The sequence below is a fragment of the Pipra filicauda genome, unplaced genomic scaffold (genome assembly GCF_003945595.2).
Source record: "Pipra filicauda isolate LSUMZ 115617 unplaced genomic scaffold, ASM394559v2 scaffold365_size864120_pilon, whole genome shotgun sequence".
NCBI classification, from domain to species: domain Eukaryota; kingdom Metazoa; phylum Chordata; class Aves; order Passeriformes; family Pipridae; genus Pipra; species Pipra filicauda.
In genome coordinates, this window is record NW_024104493.1 from 721758 (window position 1) to 735316 (window position 13559).

The window sequence follows — 13559 nt, forward strand, 5'->3', positions numbered from 1 at the left end:
ACAACTTCAATGTCGCTGCCTAAAATTTGCCAACAGGTTTCTAGATGTAGCTGTTGCCCTCCTGGGCATACTAAATATTATTACTTGCATTTTTTTAAAATTTATCATAAAAAGAAAGAATGCTAAGAGCAGAAATTGGTAAGAGCCCCACTTATGTTATGGAGAAACTTGTTTGAGCTCTGTGTGATAATGTGTCTGTGGCATGGGACAAAATACTGCATTTTACTAAGCTTTTTTCATACATGCAGTAGCTACCGGTAGTTACTTAAGGCTATGTCATTTAGAAGGTGGGACTTTTTCTACTAACATGAACTCATGACAGGGCATAATATTTTTATAACATTACATCAGGTGTTCAATTTCGAGACTGAATCGAGTTGAACTCGGACAGTGAAAATGCGATCTGCAGTGCCATCTGCTGGATTTCTAAGGAAGTGAAAAGTGTAGTTCCATACTAAGTTTAAAAATCATTTTAAATGTAACTGCACATAAAAGAGACCGAAATCTTTGTCATTTTTATAAAATCTCTACAGACAGAGCATAAATATGCAAATTCACGGTTCTGTAACTTTCTACTCTTCAACATATATCTGCAAATATTTCAGATAGATATTTAAAACATTTAAAACGTAGGAATTTAAAACAGGAAAAAAACAATAATATAGTATCTTAAAAATATTACACTGTTGGATTTCAGTTTTAATATCTGCTTAGTGGAGATGACTGCAGAGTATAGATATACATCTTGGTCCATCTCCACAGAACCCAACAACAGAAATGATAACTTCTGTGTGGTTTGATACACCCCTTTCTAATCAGCCAATATTATGAAAGGCCTCAATGTCCATTGTTTGTCCTCCTAATTATATCAGTGAACTGTCTGAAAGGTTTAGGTTGTGTAAGATGAGTGTTCTCCAAGGCTTGCAGGTTTTGAGAAGTATATGAAGATATGAGTAAAGCTTTGCAGAATTGCCTATTAGCATTTTTTTTACTAGTTTACACTGTTGAAGTAAAATACTGAATATTCAGATGAAAATATGGTACGTGTATGACACATAGTTAAAGCCGATTTTTTGTGAAATGTCTTTGAAGAAAAAGGGAGGAGGAAGCCACCGTGTTTTCTTGCGGAAAAAACTCTAGAAACCTTAACATATATTGAGTTATGTGTGTGCAGTAAAGGTGAACAGGTTAAGTCTTTCACTGTACACATAAAAACTGCATATTTTTTTTTGTGCGCTATGGTAGTGATGCCAACCTCTCATGTATGTTTGGGAAGGTCCTTAGGCTGATGTGCCTCTCCAAGCAGCTTAGTCTCTTCCAGAATTTGAGCAACAGATTTTGTTTTAGTCATGAGATTTGATGCACTCGAAGATTCTCCCATAGTATGACCTTTGTTTTTGATCATACATATGTGTCATGCCTGTGAATGTGAAATAGCAGGCACCCTCCCCAGCCAAGCCAGCTTGTGTGGATGCAGCTGTTTTGTTGGAAGTGGTGCGAGGTCTGCACAAGTGAAGTGTCATCAGAGTAAACTTATCCTTCAAGTGCCATTGAGCTTAGTAGTAGAACCAGATGAATTTTAGGGTGTATGAAAAAAATTGTGTGGATATATGCATATATTCCTCTTATATAGTAGCCTGGTTGCTCCTTCTGTCAGAGGAGATTGGATTGGTATCTACCTCAAGGGTCTGCCAAGCCACTGTATCATATGGTGTTATTAAGTCTTTAGCCTAACCTTTAGGTGCTTGTCTACACTAAGGAATATTTAATAAAATTACATTTTCCTTGCATCTGATGAAAATTTGCTCTATAGCCTGAAAGTCAAGGAGCAAACTTGAAAAACATCCATCTGTATTTTAGTGCTTGCTTAATACTTAATATACTTCTGTATAAGGCAAAACTGTTGCGAGGGATTTACTGCTGCTGTTAGAGAATAGCCAGAGATGCAGAAACCTAGCTTTTTCCTCAAAAAGGTAGAAAAAGTGGTTAAAAAAGAACTAATTGAATGAGACCTGCTGTGAGCTGGGTAAGATTCTTTCTGCTCTCTGAAATCTGCTGTCATTTCCCCCTAGTCTATAAAATATTAGAGTTTACCCAGTAGTGCCGTGTATGACATGCAGGATAAAGGTTTTGAACCCCTCATGGTAAAAAGGGTCTTACACGGATGTAGAAATTAACAAATCTCTAAATAAGTGATACTTATTTATAAAGAACTGAAATCTCATCTCACTTAAGTTTTGCCTGGTTGCTACTGTGTTCATCTACCCCTTGGTGCACATAGAAGGACAAAACATCATCGTATTAATACAATTCCTAAGCTTCATATGAGATAGAAAAAATTCGAATGTAGATGGTCTAAATGGAAAAGAACAGGAAAAGGGGCAGTGCTTACTGTTATCTTGCCTTTTCACGTTTGCAAGCAGCCAGGGCTTTTGGTTTTGCTTTCGTGGACGAGAACTGAATTTAGTTTCCATGGTTCCATTTTTTAATAGAATATTTGATGTAATAGGAAATTTACCTACAGACCTTTCCATTATTTAATTGCATTCTTTAAGCTAAATATTATACAAATTTCTGAATGTCTTTGTTTCTATGCATAACTAAGTAGCTGTGTAAGATAATTCATATGTGTAATACAGTTATATGTCCAAAAGTACTAAGTGTCTCCAGTATTTTGCCTAATTCTTTGACCTACTTTTCTCATCTTATTCAATACTGCAAAGGTTTTTAAAGTAGATTAGTAAAAAAAAAAAAAAAAGACAAAAATCCCCTTTGCTACTCCTGCCAAATTTTTTATTAGTATAAAGCATTAAGTATAATGCATCATGTTTGTAGTGAGGGAGAATAGATTATTTTGCTGCTTAGCTTTTGCTGTTGCTGCATCCTCACTAGAATGTGCCCGTGTGAAGTCACTGGTTTTAGTGTGAGTGCTGGTTAATTTATGTAGTTACAAGCATTGATATTCCTGTCCAACTGAATTATGTCTACTTTACAGTGATTCCTCTGAGTCAAGTTAAATTGTAATTTTTAGGCTTGAGTATCGTGTTAAAGTAAAAATATCCACTTCACTAAAACAGCATTTCATACAAAAAACACTGATTACTTGCATCTTAAAAGTCCAGACAAGTTCACCCCCCCCCCCCGCCCCAAAAGCCCACGGAAACATGAAATTGTGTCACTAAAAGTGCCTTGGTTAAATGGTGTGAGTCTCAGTGCTAATTAAGGAAGTGGGTAGCTCAAAGCAGGTAGTGGAGATAAAAGGTATCACCAACACCTTTCTAGATAACGCACCTACTGTTTCCATTTATTAAACTTTAGATTCCCTGTTTCTCTTAATAATCAATGTAGCTGCTCATGATTTTTTTAAATGTTGTCCGTGGAGATGTAGATTTAAAGCAACATCTGGAAAAGTGGGTAAAAAGCCTGGGTTCCACATAGCATGAAAAACCTGGTTGTTCCGAGTGCCCTATTGGACTCTGCCTCTTGGGCTGCCTGAGGTCTTTGCCCAAGCTCATGACAGGTCAGGAGTTGCAGTGCTATCCTGGCGCACCTAAATAAATTTTTCTTTCTTGTATGATTTGATGACTAATAAGATAAAAAGCTAAAATATCATCCTTTTAAATTAAACTTCATGTTGGATCATGTTGGATGAAGTAAACTAAGCTTCATGACAGCTGAGCTTGCTGCTTTAAAAAGGGTGATCCTGCCCTTTAGAGGTCCCTTTAATTTCTGGATTCAGGAGCTCATGTCCTACATTCATCCTGGGTCTCCAGTTTCCCTCTCAGAGCAGAGCAACTCCATAAGCAAAATGATGCAATTTCTGGTTTGGGGTTTTATTTGGGTAGGAGAATTAATTTTATGTTGATTCAGGTTCATGGGTTAGCTCACTGAGAGGGATCTGGTGAACATCGAATTCAGTGCTGTAGTGGGTTTCCCCTGGCCAAATGCCAGGTACCCACTAAAGCCACTCCCTCACTCTCCGTCCACAACTGGACAGAGGAGAGAGAAAAAAAAAAACCAGCAAAGAATTCGTGAGTTGAGGTAACAGCTGGGAGAGGTCACTTACTGATTACCTTCTCAGGCAAAACAGACTCAAAGTGGGGATATTACTTAAATTTATTACCAACAGGATAAAAGCCAAAGAGTGAGAAATAAAACAGTCTTAAAAACACCTTCTCCCCACTCCTCCTTCTTTCCATGTTCTCCCTCCTCCCCCCCTGTGGTGCAGGGGGACGGGAATGGGAGTTAATGTTCGGTTGTGGTTTCTGCTGCTGCTCAGAGAAAGGAGTCCTTCCCCTGCTCCCGTGGAGTCCCTCCCACAGGAGACAGTCCTTGATGAACCTCTCCAGCATGAGTCCATCCCTTGGGCAGTAGTTCTTCCCAAACTGCTGTCCTGTGGGTGACTCCTCCATGGGGTACAGTCCTTCACAAATGAGCTGTACCAGTGTGGGTCCCCAACAGGGGCCACAAGTCCTACCCAGGAAAAAGCTGCTCCAGTGTGAGTTTCCCTCTCCACGGGCTACAGGTCTATAGCAGGACCCTGCTCCATCTTGGCCCCCCCACACCCATGGGGTCACAGCCTCCTTCATGCATCGACCTGCTCCAGCATGGGCTCCTCCATGGGCTGCAGGTGGGTCTCTGCACCCTGATGGTCCTCCATGGGCTGCAGGGGCACAGCTGCTCCACCATGGGCTGCACCACGGGCTGCAGGGGCCGCAGCTCCGGTGCCTGGAGCACCTCCTGCCCCTCCTTCTGCACTGACCTTGGTGTCTATGTTGTTATTCCCATGTTCTCACTCTGCTCTTCCTGACTGGAATTCTTTCTGTGCAGCAACCTTCTGTTCTTAAATATATGATCACAGAGGTATTACTATCACTCCTGATTGGCTCGGCCTTGGCCAGCGGCAGGAAGCCTGTCCTGGAGCCAGCTGGCATTGGCTCCATGGGACAGGGGAAGCTTCTAGCAGTTTCTAACAGAAGCCACCCCTGTAGCCCCCCTGCTGCAAAAACTCAGCCACAGAAACCCACTACAGATGCCTAAAGAACAGTTGCAGTATGCAGCCAGGTTCAGGAGAAGACCTGGATTAGACCTTTAGCTGGTTCCCCTATGCAATGTCATCTTTGCCAGCAAAATCTCATAGAAACAAACCAGAGAACATTTTTTTCCTCAGGGATAATGTAACTATGATAAGAAAGATTTTATCACTAAGTATATTATTATTATTATTATTATTATTATTATTATTATTATTATTATTATTATTATAATTCCTGAGTTATAGAAAGGGAAGTGAAGGCTAGAGGGCCGAGTTCTATTCTCTGAGCTGGTGATTAGGAGCTGGGTCATTTGTGTAGCAACATGCTTAACAAATTGGTGGGCATAGTGTCAAGGTGTTTGTTATTTGGGGCAGCTGGAAGAGAAGAGGTACTTCTTTAGACACCAATCTTCATCTTAGGAATCTCTATATCTGCTAATACTTCTGTATACTCCTGCAGCTAAGCTGGAAGAAATGTCTGTAATTAGGAATAGCGAACCTTAAGTAGTCTCCCATACTTAACAAGAGAAAACACAACAGGTTGTTAATATATAGATTTGAAATAAAAAAGATATTCTCATATTCTTATAAAGTCTGTGATTATAGAGTGTGTTTTGAAATAGTTGTTATATGTGTTAGTAATTTAGATTTTGAAAACACTGTAACTGAAGATTGATTTACATATTTTTATTACACCTACTGTATAAATAAAGTTGGTTACAAAGCAATTCAAATTTCTGCAGCCAATTATTTCTTTTATTCAGTAAATGGTAGACAGTCTTGTTTAGCGCTATGCATTTGCATCAATTTCTGGTCAAGTGAAATGATTTGCTCGTGATCTTTGAAGTAAACCTATAAGAATAAATATGTCTTTTTTTTTTCCTTTAGACTGCCCTATACATTCTTTCATGTGCAGAGTCTATTTGATATGAGGTACATTTAGTGTTGTGAACATGCCAAGAATATTAGGTGGTGTTGCAAACTGAAAGAAAGAAATACACAGTAGTGGTCTTTCCTCCTATTCTTGCTATATAAACTTTTTTCTCATCTGTGCAGGAGGTTGCATCAACAATTTGAAAGCTATAAAGAGCAAGTAAGAAAGATAGGGGAAGAAGCCCGCCGTTACCAGGGAGAGCACAAGGATGATGCTCCAACATGTGGAATCTGTCATAAAACAAAATTTGCAGATGGTTGTGGCCATTTATGCTCTTATTGCCGGACCAAGTTTTGTGCTCGATGTGGAGGTCGTGTCTCTCTGCGATCAAACAATGTAAGTCTCCTGATGTGCACTCTTAAGAAAAAGCCTCCTTGACATTGTCGTGCTGCAGATTGTTCACCTTAAGTTTGGCATTTCATGCTTCATTTTACCTAAATGTTTCATTTATTGCTTCATTATGAGGTGTGTATAAAGTAAAATAATGTATTTAATGATTGTGGAGCTACTTGGGATTCACAGAGTTAATTAAAACAGAAAATAATAGTAGTGTATAGTTCTACTGAGTGATGGCTTGAAAACAATATACTTGTTTTTCATAGAATGAAAGAAGAAACCCTTTTGCTCAGGTACAACTCCACATTAATAACTTTTTATTGACCTCTTATTTAATTTTACATTTTTTTTTTTAGAGCTTTTCATATACATTTGTAGATTTTTTTTACATAAAGTCAGTCAATTTTTGGTTAGAAGAAAGTCTCAACCACTTTTCTTAGCACACTGAAAGTGTTATGTCAATTTATTTTAAATTTATTTATAAAATAAACTATAGATTAATCTGGGTTAAGTATTCTACTTTCAGGCAGGTGACTAAATCTTTCTCCCTCTGATCTGCATGCGGTTACCTGCAGTAGCTGTCCACAAAACTGAAGGGTATCTGAGATTACCCTCAAAAAAATGCATTTCAGGTTTATTTTAGAAGTTTTCCATAGCCTTGATGTACTTGTTAGTTCATTAAATTAAATTCACATTCTGAAAAAAACTATATAGGTGAATTGGACAAAAATTTGCATATCTATATGTGAAAACTTCCAGTGTTCATGTATTATTATAAATAGATGCATTACATTGCATCACCTGCAGGTGGTGTCATTAGAGCAACTCTCTGAAAATATAGTTTACTTTAGTACGTCACATTATACTATTAATTAGAATGCATGTGATACAGCTTATCTTTACTCAGAAAAAAAATTGAATATATTTTAATTATTTTTCACCCATTGTTTCAAATCACAGAAATGGAAGTGTCCATTCATTTGTAACTTGCCTTTTGTTTGTTACATTGTTTATGCTTCTGTGGGTCAGGGTGGGAAAACATGTTTACAACATATGCAGTAATGTCATCTTTTTATTTAAAGCTCTTTTTTTTTAATTTTATATTTTTATCTCTTCATAGAGAGTTACTAGAATTGCATTTCTTTGAAATCTGTCTATTAATACTTGCCTATTTTATTCTTTTTCTCTTCTTTTTTTTCTTTTCTCTTTTTATTCTGCTTCCTTGGATGCTTTCCCAAAGGAGGACAAAGTGGTTAGAATACATGCTTTTTATAATTTATTATTATAATGTTGTTAGCTAACTGGGATACATATTAATGTGAAAAACTGAACTGAAATTTTAAAATCATCCACAGGGGAGGGGGGAAAAACAGGAATCCTAACACCCAGGCCCTGCCCATCCTTAGCTGAACATAGGCTTTAAAGATAGCTCAACAAGGAAACTCAAGACTATTGTCAAAATTATAACAACAAAAGAAATTAAGAACTGAGAAATATTTGTTGTTTTTAGGCTAAGAAGTAGAGGAGGCAGTAAAGACTAGTAAAATTTTATTTAGTTAACAATTTTAGTTAACAATTTTGACTTTTTGCATACAAGATCCTTCCATCAGCTTCAGGAAATCCAATTTAGTATTTTAATTGTAATTTTACATTGTTTTACGTGGTTTGCTGTGTTTCACTTCTGGCTGTGGCAGAAATTCAGGGAATTCTTGTGAAATCAGTTTTTTTATTTACATTTGCATTAATATGTATAGGTAAAGTAAAACCTCTTCAAACTGGCCATAAGTGTAGTGAGCAAGGTGGAGTGCATCCTTTTTGAATGCATAGTTACCATTTCAAAAATCTGCAGAACTTTTAGGATCAAGTGCAGGCATATTCACTATTAATGCCTGTGCCTTATTTGAAATAGGTGAAACAACTATTTGAAATAGTTCCCTGTTCATCTCTGCACTCTCTGCATAGCAAAAAGGTGGGAGTACTTGAGCAGAACAGTGCAGTCCATTTACCACCTCTTGGGCAGCTCTGCAAAAGGTGGTATTCCAGATTTTAATTTAGATCATTAAGTAATGGGAATTAGCCAGCTTTGCTGGCACCTTAGCTGAAACAAGTGTAAATTTAGTGCTGTTTAACATCCAGAGAAAATTATTTCTATCACACCTGCATATTGCAGTAGGTTTTTTCTGTGGCAGTAGTGTTCTGAGAGCATGGATGTTTTTCCAATGGCTATGAAATAGAACTCGATATGGCTTCATTCCCCCATTTTCTGTGTGGTACTCTGAATAAAGTGCTGAAATAATCCAGGAGTTCGCGATCTTTTCTATTCTATTCATCTAAATGGCTTAGGATAGTGTGAGAGAAGTTTCAGCTTGATACTGATTTTTTTATTAAAGCAGTGCATCATTGATGCATCTGCTGGGGTGCATTAAAACACTAGTGCACTTGCAACAGAGTCTTCTTTAGGGTCAGAAACAGCAAGAGTCTCAAATCCCATAAGTACCACTTAGGTACAATTTAGCCACCTAAGTTTTGGAAAGCAATTCAGATGAACCTCACCTGGCCTCCTTATATGCTTTAGGCATCGTTCACCCTTCAGTTTGGAACACAAACTTTGCTAAATAACTGAAATTGTTATAGTGTCTGCATGCAGGAGAGATTGTGTTTTTGATGAGAGGACAGTTTAGGTGTTCATCTTTGAAATATATCATTGGAATCCAGAAAACAGACTCCATTGCACTAAAGAGCTCTGAAGATGTGTTCTGAAGGCATACATGACTCATTTGGATTGTCCTAAGTCCACTTAAATACATCCTTATTGTTTGCACTTGTCTTGGTTTAGGTTTTCTTGTGTTGAACTCCAAGCTTCCATGTGCCAAGAAAATGGCCTAATAATAATACTGTATATGAAAGTATCTTCTATGGTGTGATGAGCTACATCTCTTTAACAGCTGAAAAGTTAATGGTAGTCAGAGGGAGAGTATCCACTAATTAGTTCAGTTTTGTGAGGAACGTGGGGAGCAATTCTATAAAGCGCCATTGTTTTAGCAGTGCCTGTCTCTGAAAGATAATGGAATATATATTAATTAATTCAAAAATATTAATACATACCTAGCAAATAGCATGTTTTATAAGCAGAACAGTTGGTATAATTAATATAGAGCAACATGAGAAAGATATTATTTGTTAATTATTTTCAGTGGCTCAACACTCCTGACTAATCTACATATTAGGAACAAACTACCAAAAAAAATTATCTGGCAAGTTTCATATTAGTAAAAACTTTTTCAACATATTTATCCTTGTTGTCGCCATGTGAATTATTACCACAATAAATTATATTAATACAAAACACATGCACCAAGTTCCTAGAAGTTAGGGGTGCATTAGGATGATGAAGTGTGACTTACCAAAGTGCCAAGCTCAGGAAAAGTCAAATGCTATCATAGTTTCTAAGTATCTCCTGCAGAGCTGGAGAATTTATGATACCTCTCCTGGGATGTTTTTTACCACGTGTTACCCATTTTTGACAAATACTAACGGATAGGCACAAAAAAAGTCAAACAGAGGATGATCCAAGAAATGGAAACATGCTCATGTGAGAGAAAGTTAGAGAGATTAGGAGGACAAAAGATAAAGCAATTATAGTTGATATCTAGCATATGGAATTGATATGTAGAAATGTAGAAATTTTAAAGAATAACGTTCAAACTAGAGGACAGTGAATACATAAGACTGCATGGGTGTAACTTGGCCCTAAACGTTCCTGGCTTGGAGAAAGACAACTGCAATCCTTAGAGTAAAGCCTTGGGAATCTATTTCATTTTATTTACTGGAAGGAAAAATAAGCCAATAAAATGTTAAAACTGGAGCTTTCACTGTGATCACTGAGCATTTGTATATACTTTTAAAGAAAGCAGAATATTATTAGTACAGGATGTTATGTGAGATAGCATTTCAGAAAGAAGTCAGGCAGGTGCTTAAGAAAAAGCTGACAAGAGTGACCACTTGCTTCTAATTTGGCACAATGTTCTAGGTAGTTTTAGTTCCTTGCAGAGTGTCTACACTTTAACTCTGTATGTATTCTAGTTATGTTCCGTATACCAGCATTTTAATTGCCAAAATGGTAACGGGTGTAAGTTACTTCTCTCTATTTCATTCACTCTCCCATGTGATGTGAAATATTGTGGTTGTTAGGGCAGTGGACAAGTCAGGAAAATGTCCAGCTGGTGCTTCTGCATCGTTTGGCAAGGTGTGGGCAGAGCCCTGCCTCAGTCTTCCTGCTGGCCTGGCTGCCACTGTTCTTCCCTCCAGTGGTACCACAGCCTTGTAGAGCAAAAAATCACCTGAAAATACAACTTTTTCCCTTGCATCATTCCTGTAAAACTTTTCTCCGGTGTTTGGCTAGATCATGCAAAAAGATGTATTTCCTTTGTAAACACCTGATACATGAAGTTGTACTGCTCTGTTTCTTTCTCTTTATAGAAATGGAGATACATTTTAGGCTATGAAAATGATCTTGAATGAGCAAATGTATTTTTTTTGATCAAAATTTAAAAATTTGTGAAGTGCTGTGGGTGTCTTGAGCTAAGCGAAATTTGTATGACATTGAAAGAATTAGTGGAAGGTCTGTGTTCCAGATCAAGCCATATATTTATCCATAGCAATCAGTCTACCATTCTACAGTTTTCATTAGGGTTACAATTTTTGATCAAATTTAAAGTGAAAAGAATTGGGAGCAAATGATGAAAAAAATTTTGTCACCATTTTCCTGTGTGTTTTCCAGGTATGTTAGTTGTGCAGAGTAGAGGAGTTTGCTACTCATTTTTCTGTTTACACATGTAAAAGAAAACTGGTAGGAAATCAGGATGTAAAATACATTATAAATATATGAGAATCGATTTCACCAAACTTAGTAGTATGTGATTGCAGAAAATAATGTCGATAATCAGTGCTGAAGAAAGTCACATTTCTAATCTAGCATTCACTGAAATTGTTTTCATTTTAGTATAATGTCAGTGATTTATACTTGAAAAGAAAGACAACTTGGAAACATTTCCCTAATTGGATGTCAGTTGTTTTTACAAGGTGTTTGTCATTTAGTTCCTTTAAATTGCTTACATAATGACTTGCTAATTTAAGCCTTACCAACTTGAGTACATATACCATGCAATTCAACTGTGTACTAATGCTACAACAGAAGTTGGTAATATTGTCAGAACAAAATGTCTGGATTGCCAGGATCATTTTTACATCCCTTTCACTGAACTCTTAGGTCAAATTGTCCATTAAAAGGCTAATTTATGTACATTCTGACTAACACAGCTGTAGAACAAAAAAAAAATCCAACAGAAGGACATAAAATTACATAGCAAATTTCAAATGGATAGCAGGTAAATTCTCTCTCTCTCTCTGTAGCATTCAACATAATTTGTTCCCTAAAAGATATAGTTTATATGCATCAGGAAAGAAGCACTGCTTTTCAATAATCCCTCCCTAGAACTACTGCTTCCAGCAGAAAAAAAAAAAAACATCAAAAAACTGAGGCATTCTATTTCAAGTTACATGTAGAGCACTTCATTCTGGTTTTTGGGAAGCTAGTTCACTTTCAAACAAGTGTGAGAGTATAGATTTTTTAAGCAAATCCTTAAATTAGCTTGCTTTTCACCAAGTTTGCTGAAGAAACATGTTTGCCTTTAACATCTTTTTTTAATTTATTTTCCAGCTAACAAAAATGATCGATTACTTCTTATTCACAAAAAAAAGGCAGGCAGGTGATGCTAATGCTCTGAAGTTAACCAGATCAGAGCTTCTTCATTTAAGGATTGAACTGTAGAAGAGTCACTAGACAGCTGGAGTTTTATTCCACTATAGCTTTAAATCATCAGTAAGTCAGGAACCACTTGGTTAAGCTCTTTGATTTACTCAGATTTAGTTTACCTGTTTGCAAAACTCTTAAACTGCAACTTGTCATGCAGTTCTACAGTTGATGACCAAGAAAATATATTGTTACTGCAATACTTCTTTCTTAACCTGTGATAAAGGTCTCCTGAATCCTTCATGTCTGTTCTTGCTGTTGGCATGCAAGCTGGGTAACAGTGATCTGTGGAGACTATACCTAAAAAATACTGGAAGCTTCCTTCAGTATAATACATTATAAACAAAACCCCCCTTAACTTGTAATCTCCCACAGTGTTACTACTTGCTATGTTATCCTATTTTAGTCTTGTATTTTCAGTACCTTTGTTTCAATTTAGCTGATTCAAGAATATGGGAATTAATTTTAATTGGGGTTTTTAGTTAAGAAAATGTCAGCAATACCTATGAGTGTAATAATTCCTTCAATTGCAAAAACAAAAGTTAATTAGACTTTTCAGGAGAAGCTTTATTGCACCTCCTCTTGCCTAATGTCATGTATGTATATATAATATATGTATGTATAAGCATATATTGAACAGACTTTTTGGTAAGTGAAGATGCACGCATACTATATATATGCATCCTATATGTAGTCTAATGCAGGAAGTACAGGGCAGAAGAAAGCTTTTAAGAACCACTTTTTTGGCCTCTGAAATCTGTAAATGATTCAAGGTATTTAAATCAACTGAGGAATTATTATTTATGTGCCCATTTATGTTGACAAAAAGAGATGTTATGCCATAGCAGTCACAGAATCCCAAGACGGCTGAAGTTGGAGGGAGATTCTGGAGGTCATCTGATCTAAAGGCCCTTGCTGAAGCAGGGCTACCTAAAGGAACTTGCTCCTTACAGTTTGGCATATCCATGTGTCTTTTGACTTGCATGGCGAATAATGAAAGAGTCAAGGATAATTCATGTCATTTTTGTTACTTTTTGCTTATTGTAACTACACATATTATAAGCTTACAGAAAATCCCCTTAAGTTCTGCTAGGGAATTATTCTGTTGGGACAAATGAATTTTAGAATTTCACGGAATCCTTCAGAAAAGGCCACCAACAAGTATGATGATTTTTTCAGCTCAGCGTTCAGAGAGAAAGAAAAAACAAAGCTACCTGATTAAGCTTTTAATTTCTTTCATTGCAGTATATTTTTCATTTTAACAGTATTCTATCTGGTCCAATTAAGTTGGTGGTATAAAGCTGAGGAGCAGGATCAGGAGCAGGAGAGCCTTCGAGTAATTTTCCCAGTGATGTTGTCTATCCTACTGGCTCAGATACTGTCTGAGGTGTGGGAAATCACTGTTGAACTCCATGGTGGCAAAGTTGCTTTCCCAGATGCGA

At 36.8% G+C, this 13559-nt stretch overlaps 1 protein-coding gene across 1 annotated transcript in view; it reads left to right on the top strand.

The window, feature by feature from the left end:
* Window positions 1-13559, top strand: part of LOC114000854 (regulating synaptic membrane exocytosis protein 1) — a gene marked incomplete at its 3' end in the record, with an annotated part of 250151 nt that overhangs the window by 114894 nt on the left and 121698 nt on the right. Inside the window, exons 2-3 of the mRNA XM_039384637.1 lie at window positions 6092-6305; window positions 7546-7557. Coding sequence (XP_039240571.1) covers window positions 6092-6305; window positions 7546-7557 — 226 coding nt within the window. The remainder of the gene's footprint in view (window positions 1-6091; window positions 6306-7545; window positions 7558-13559) is intronic.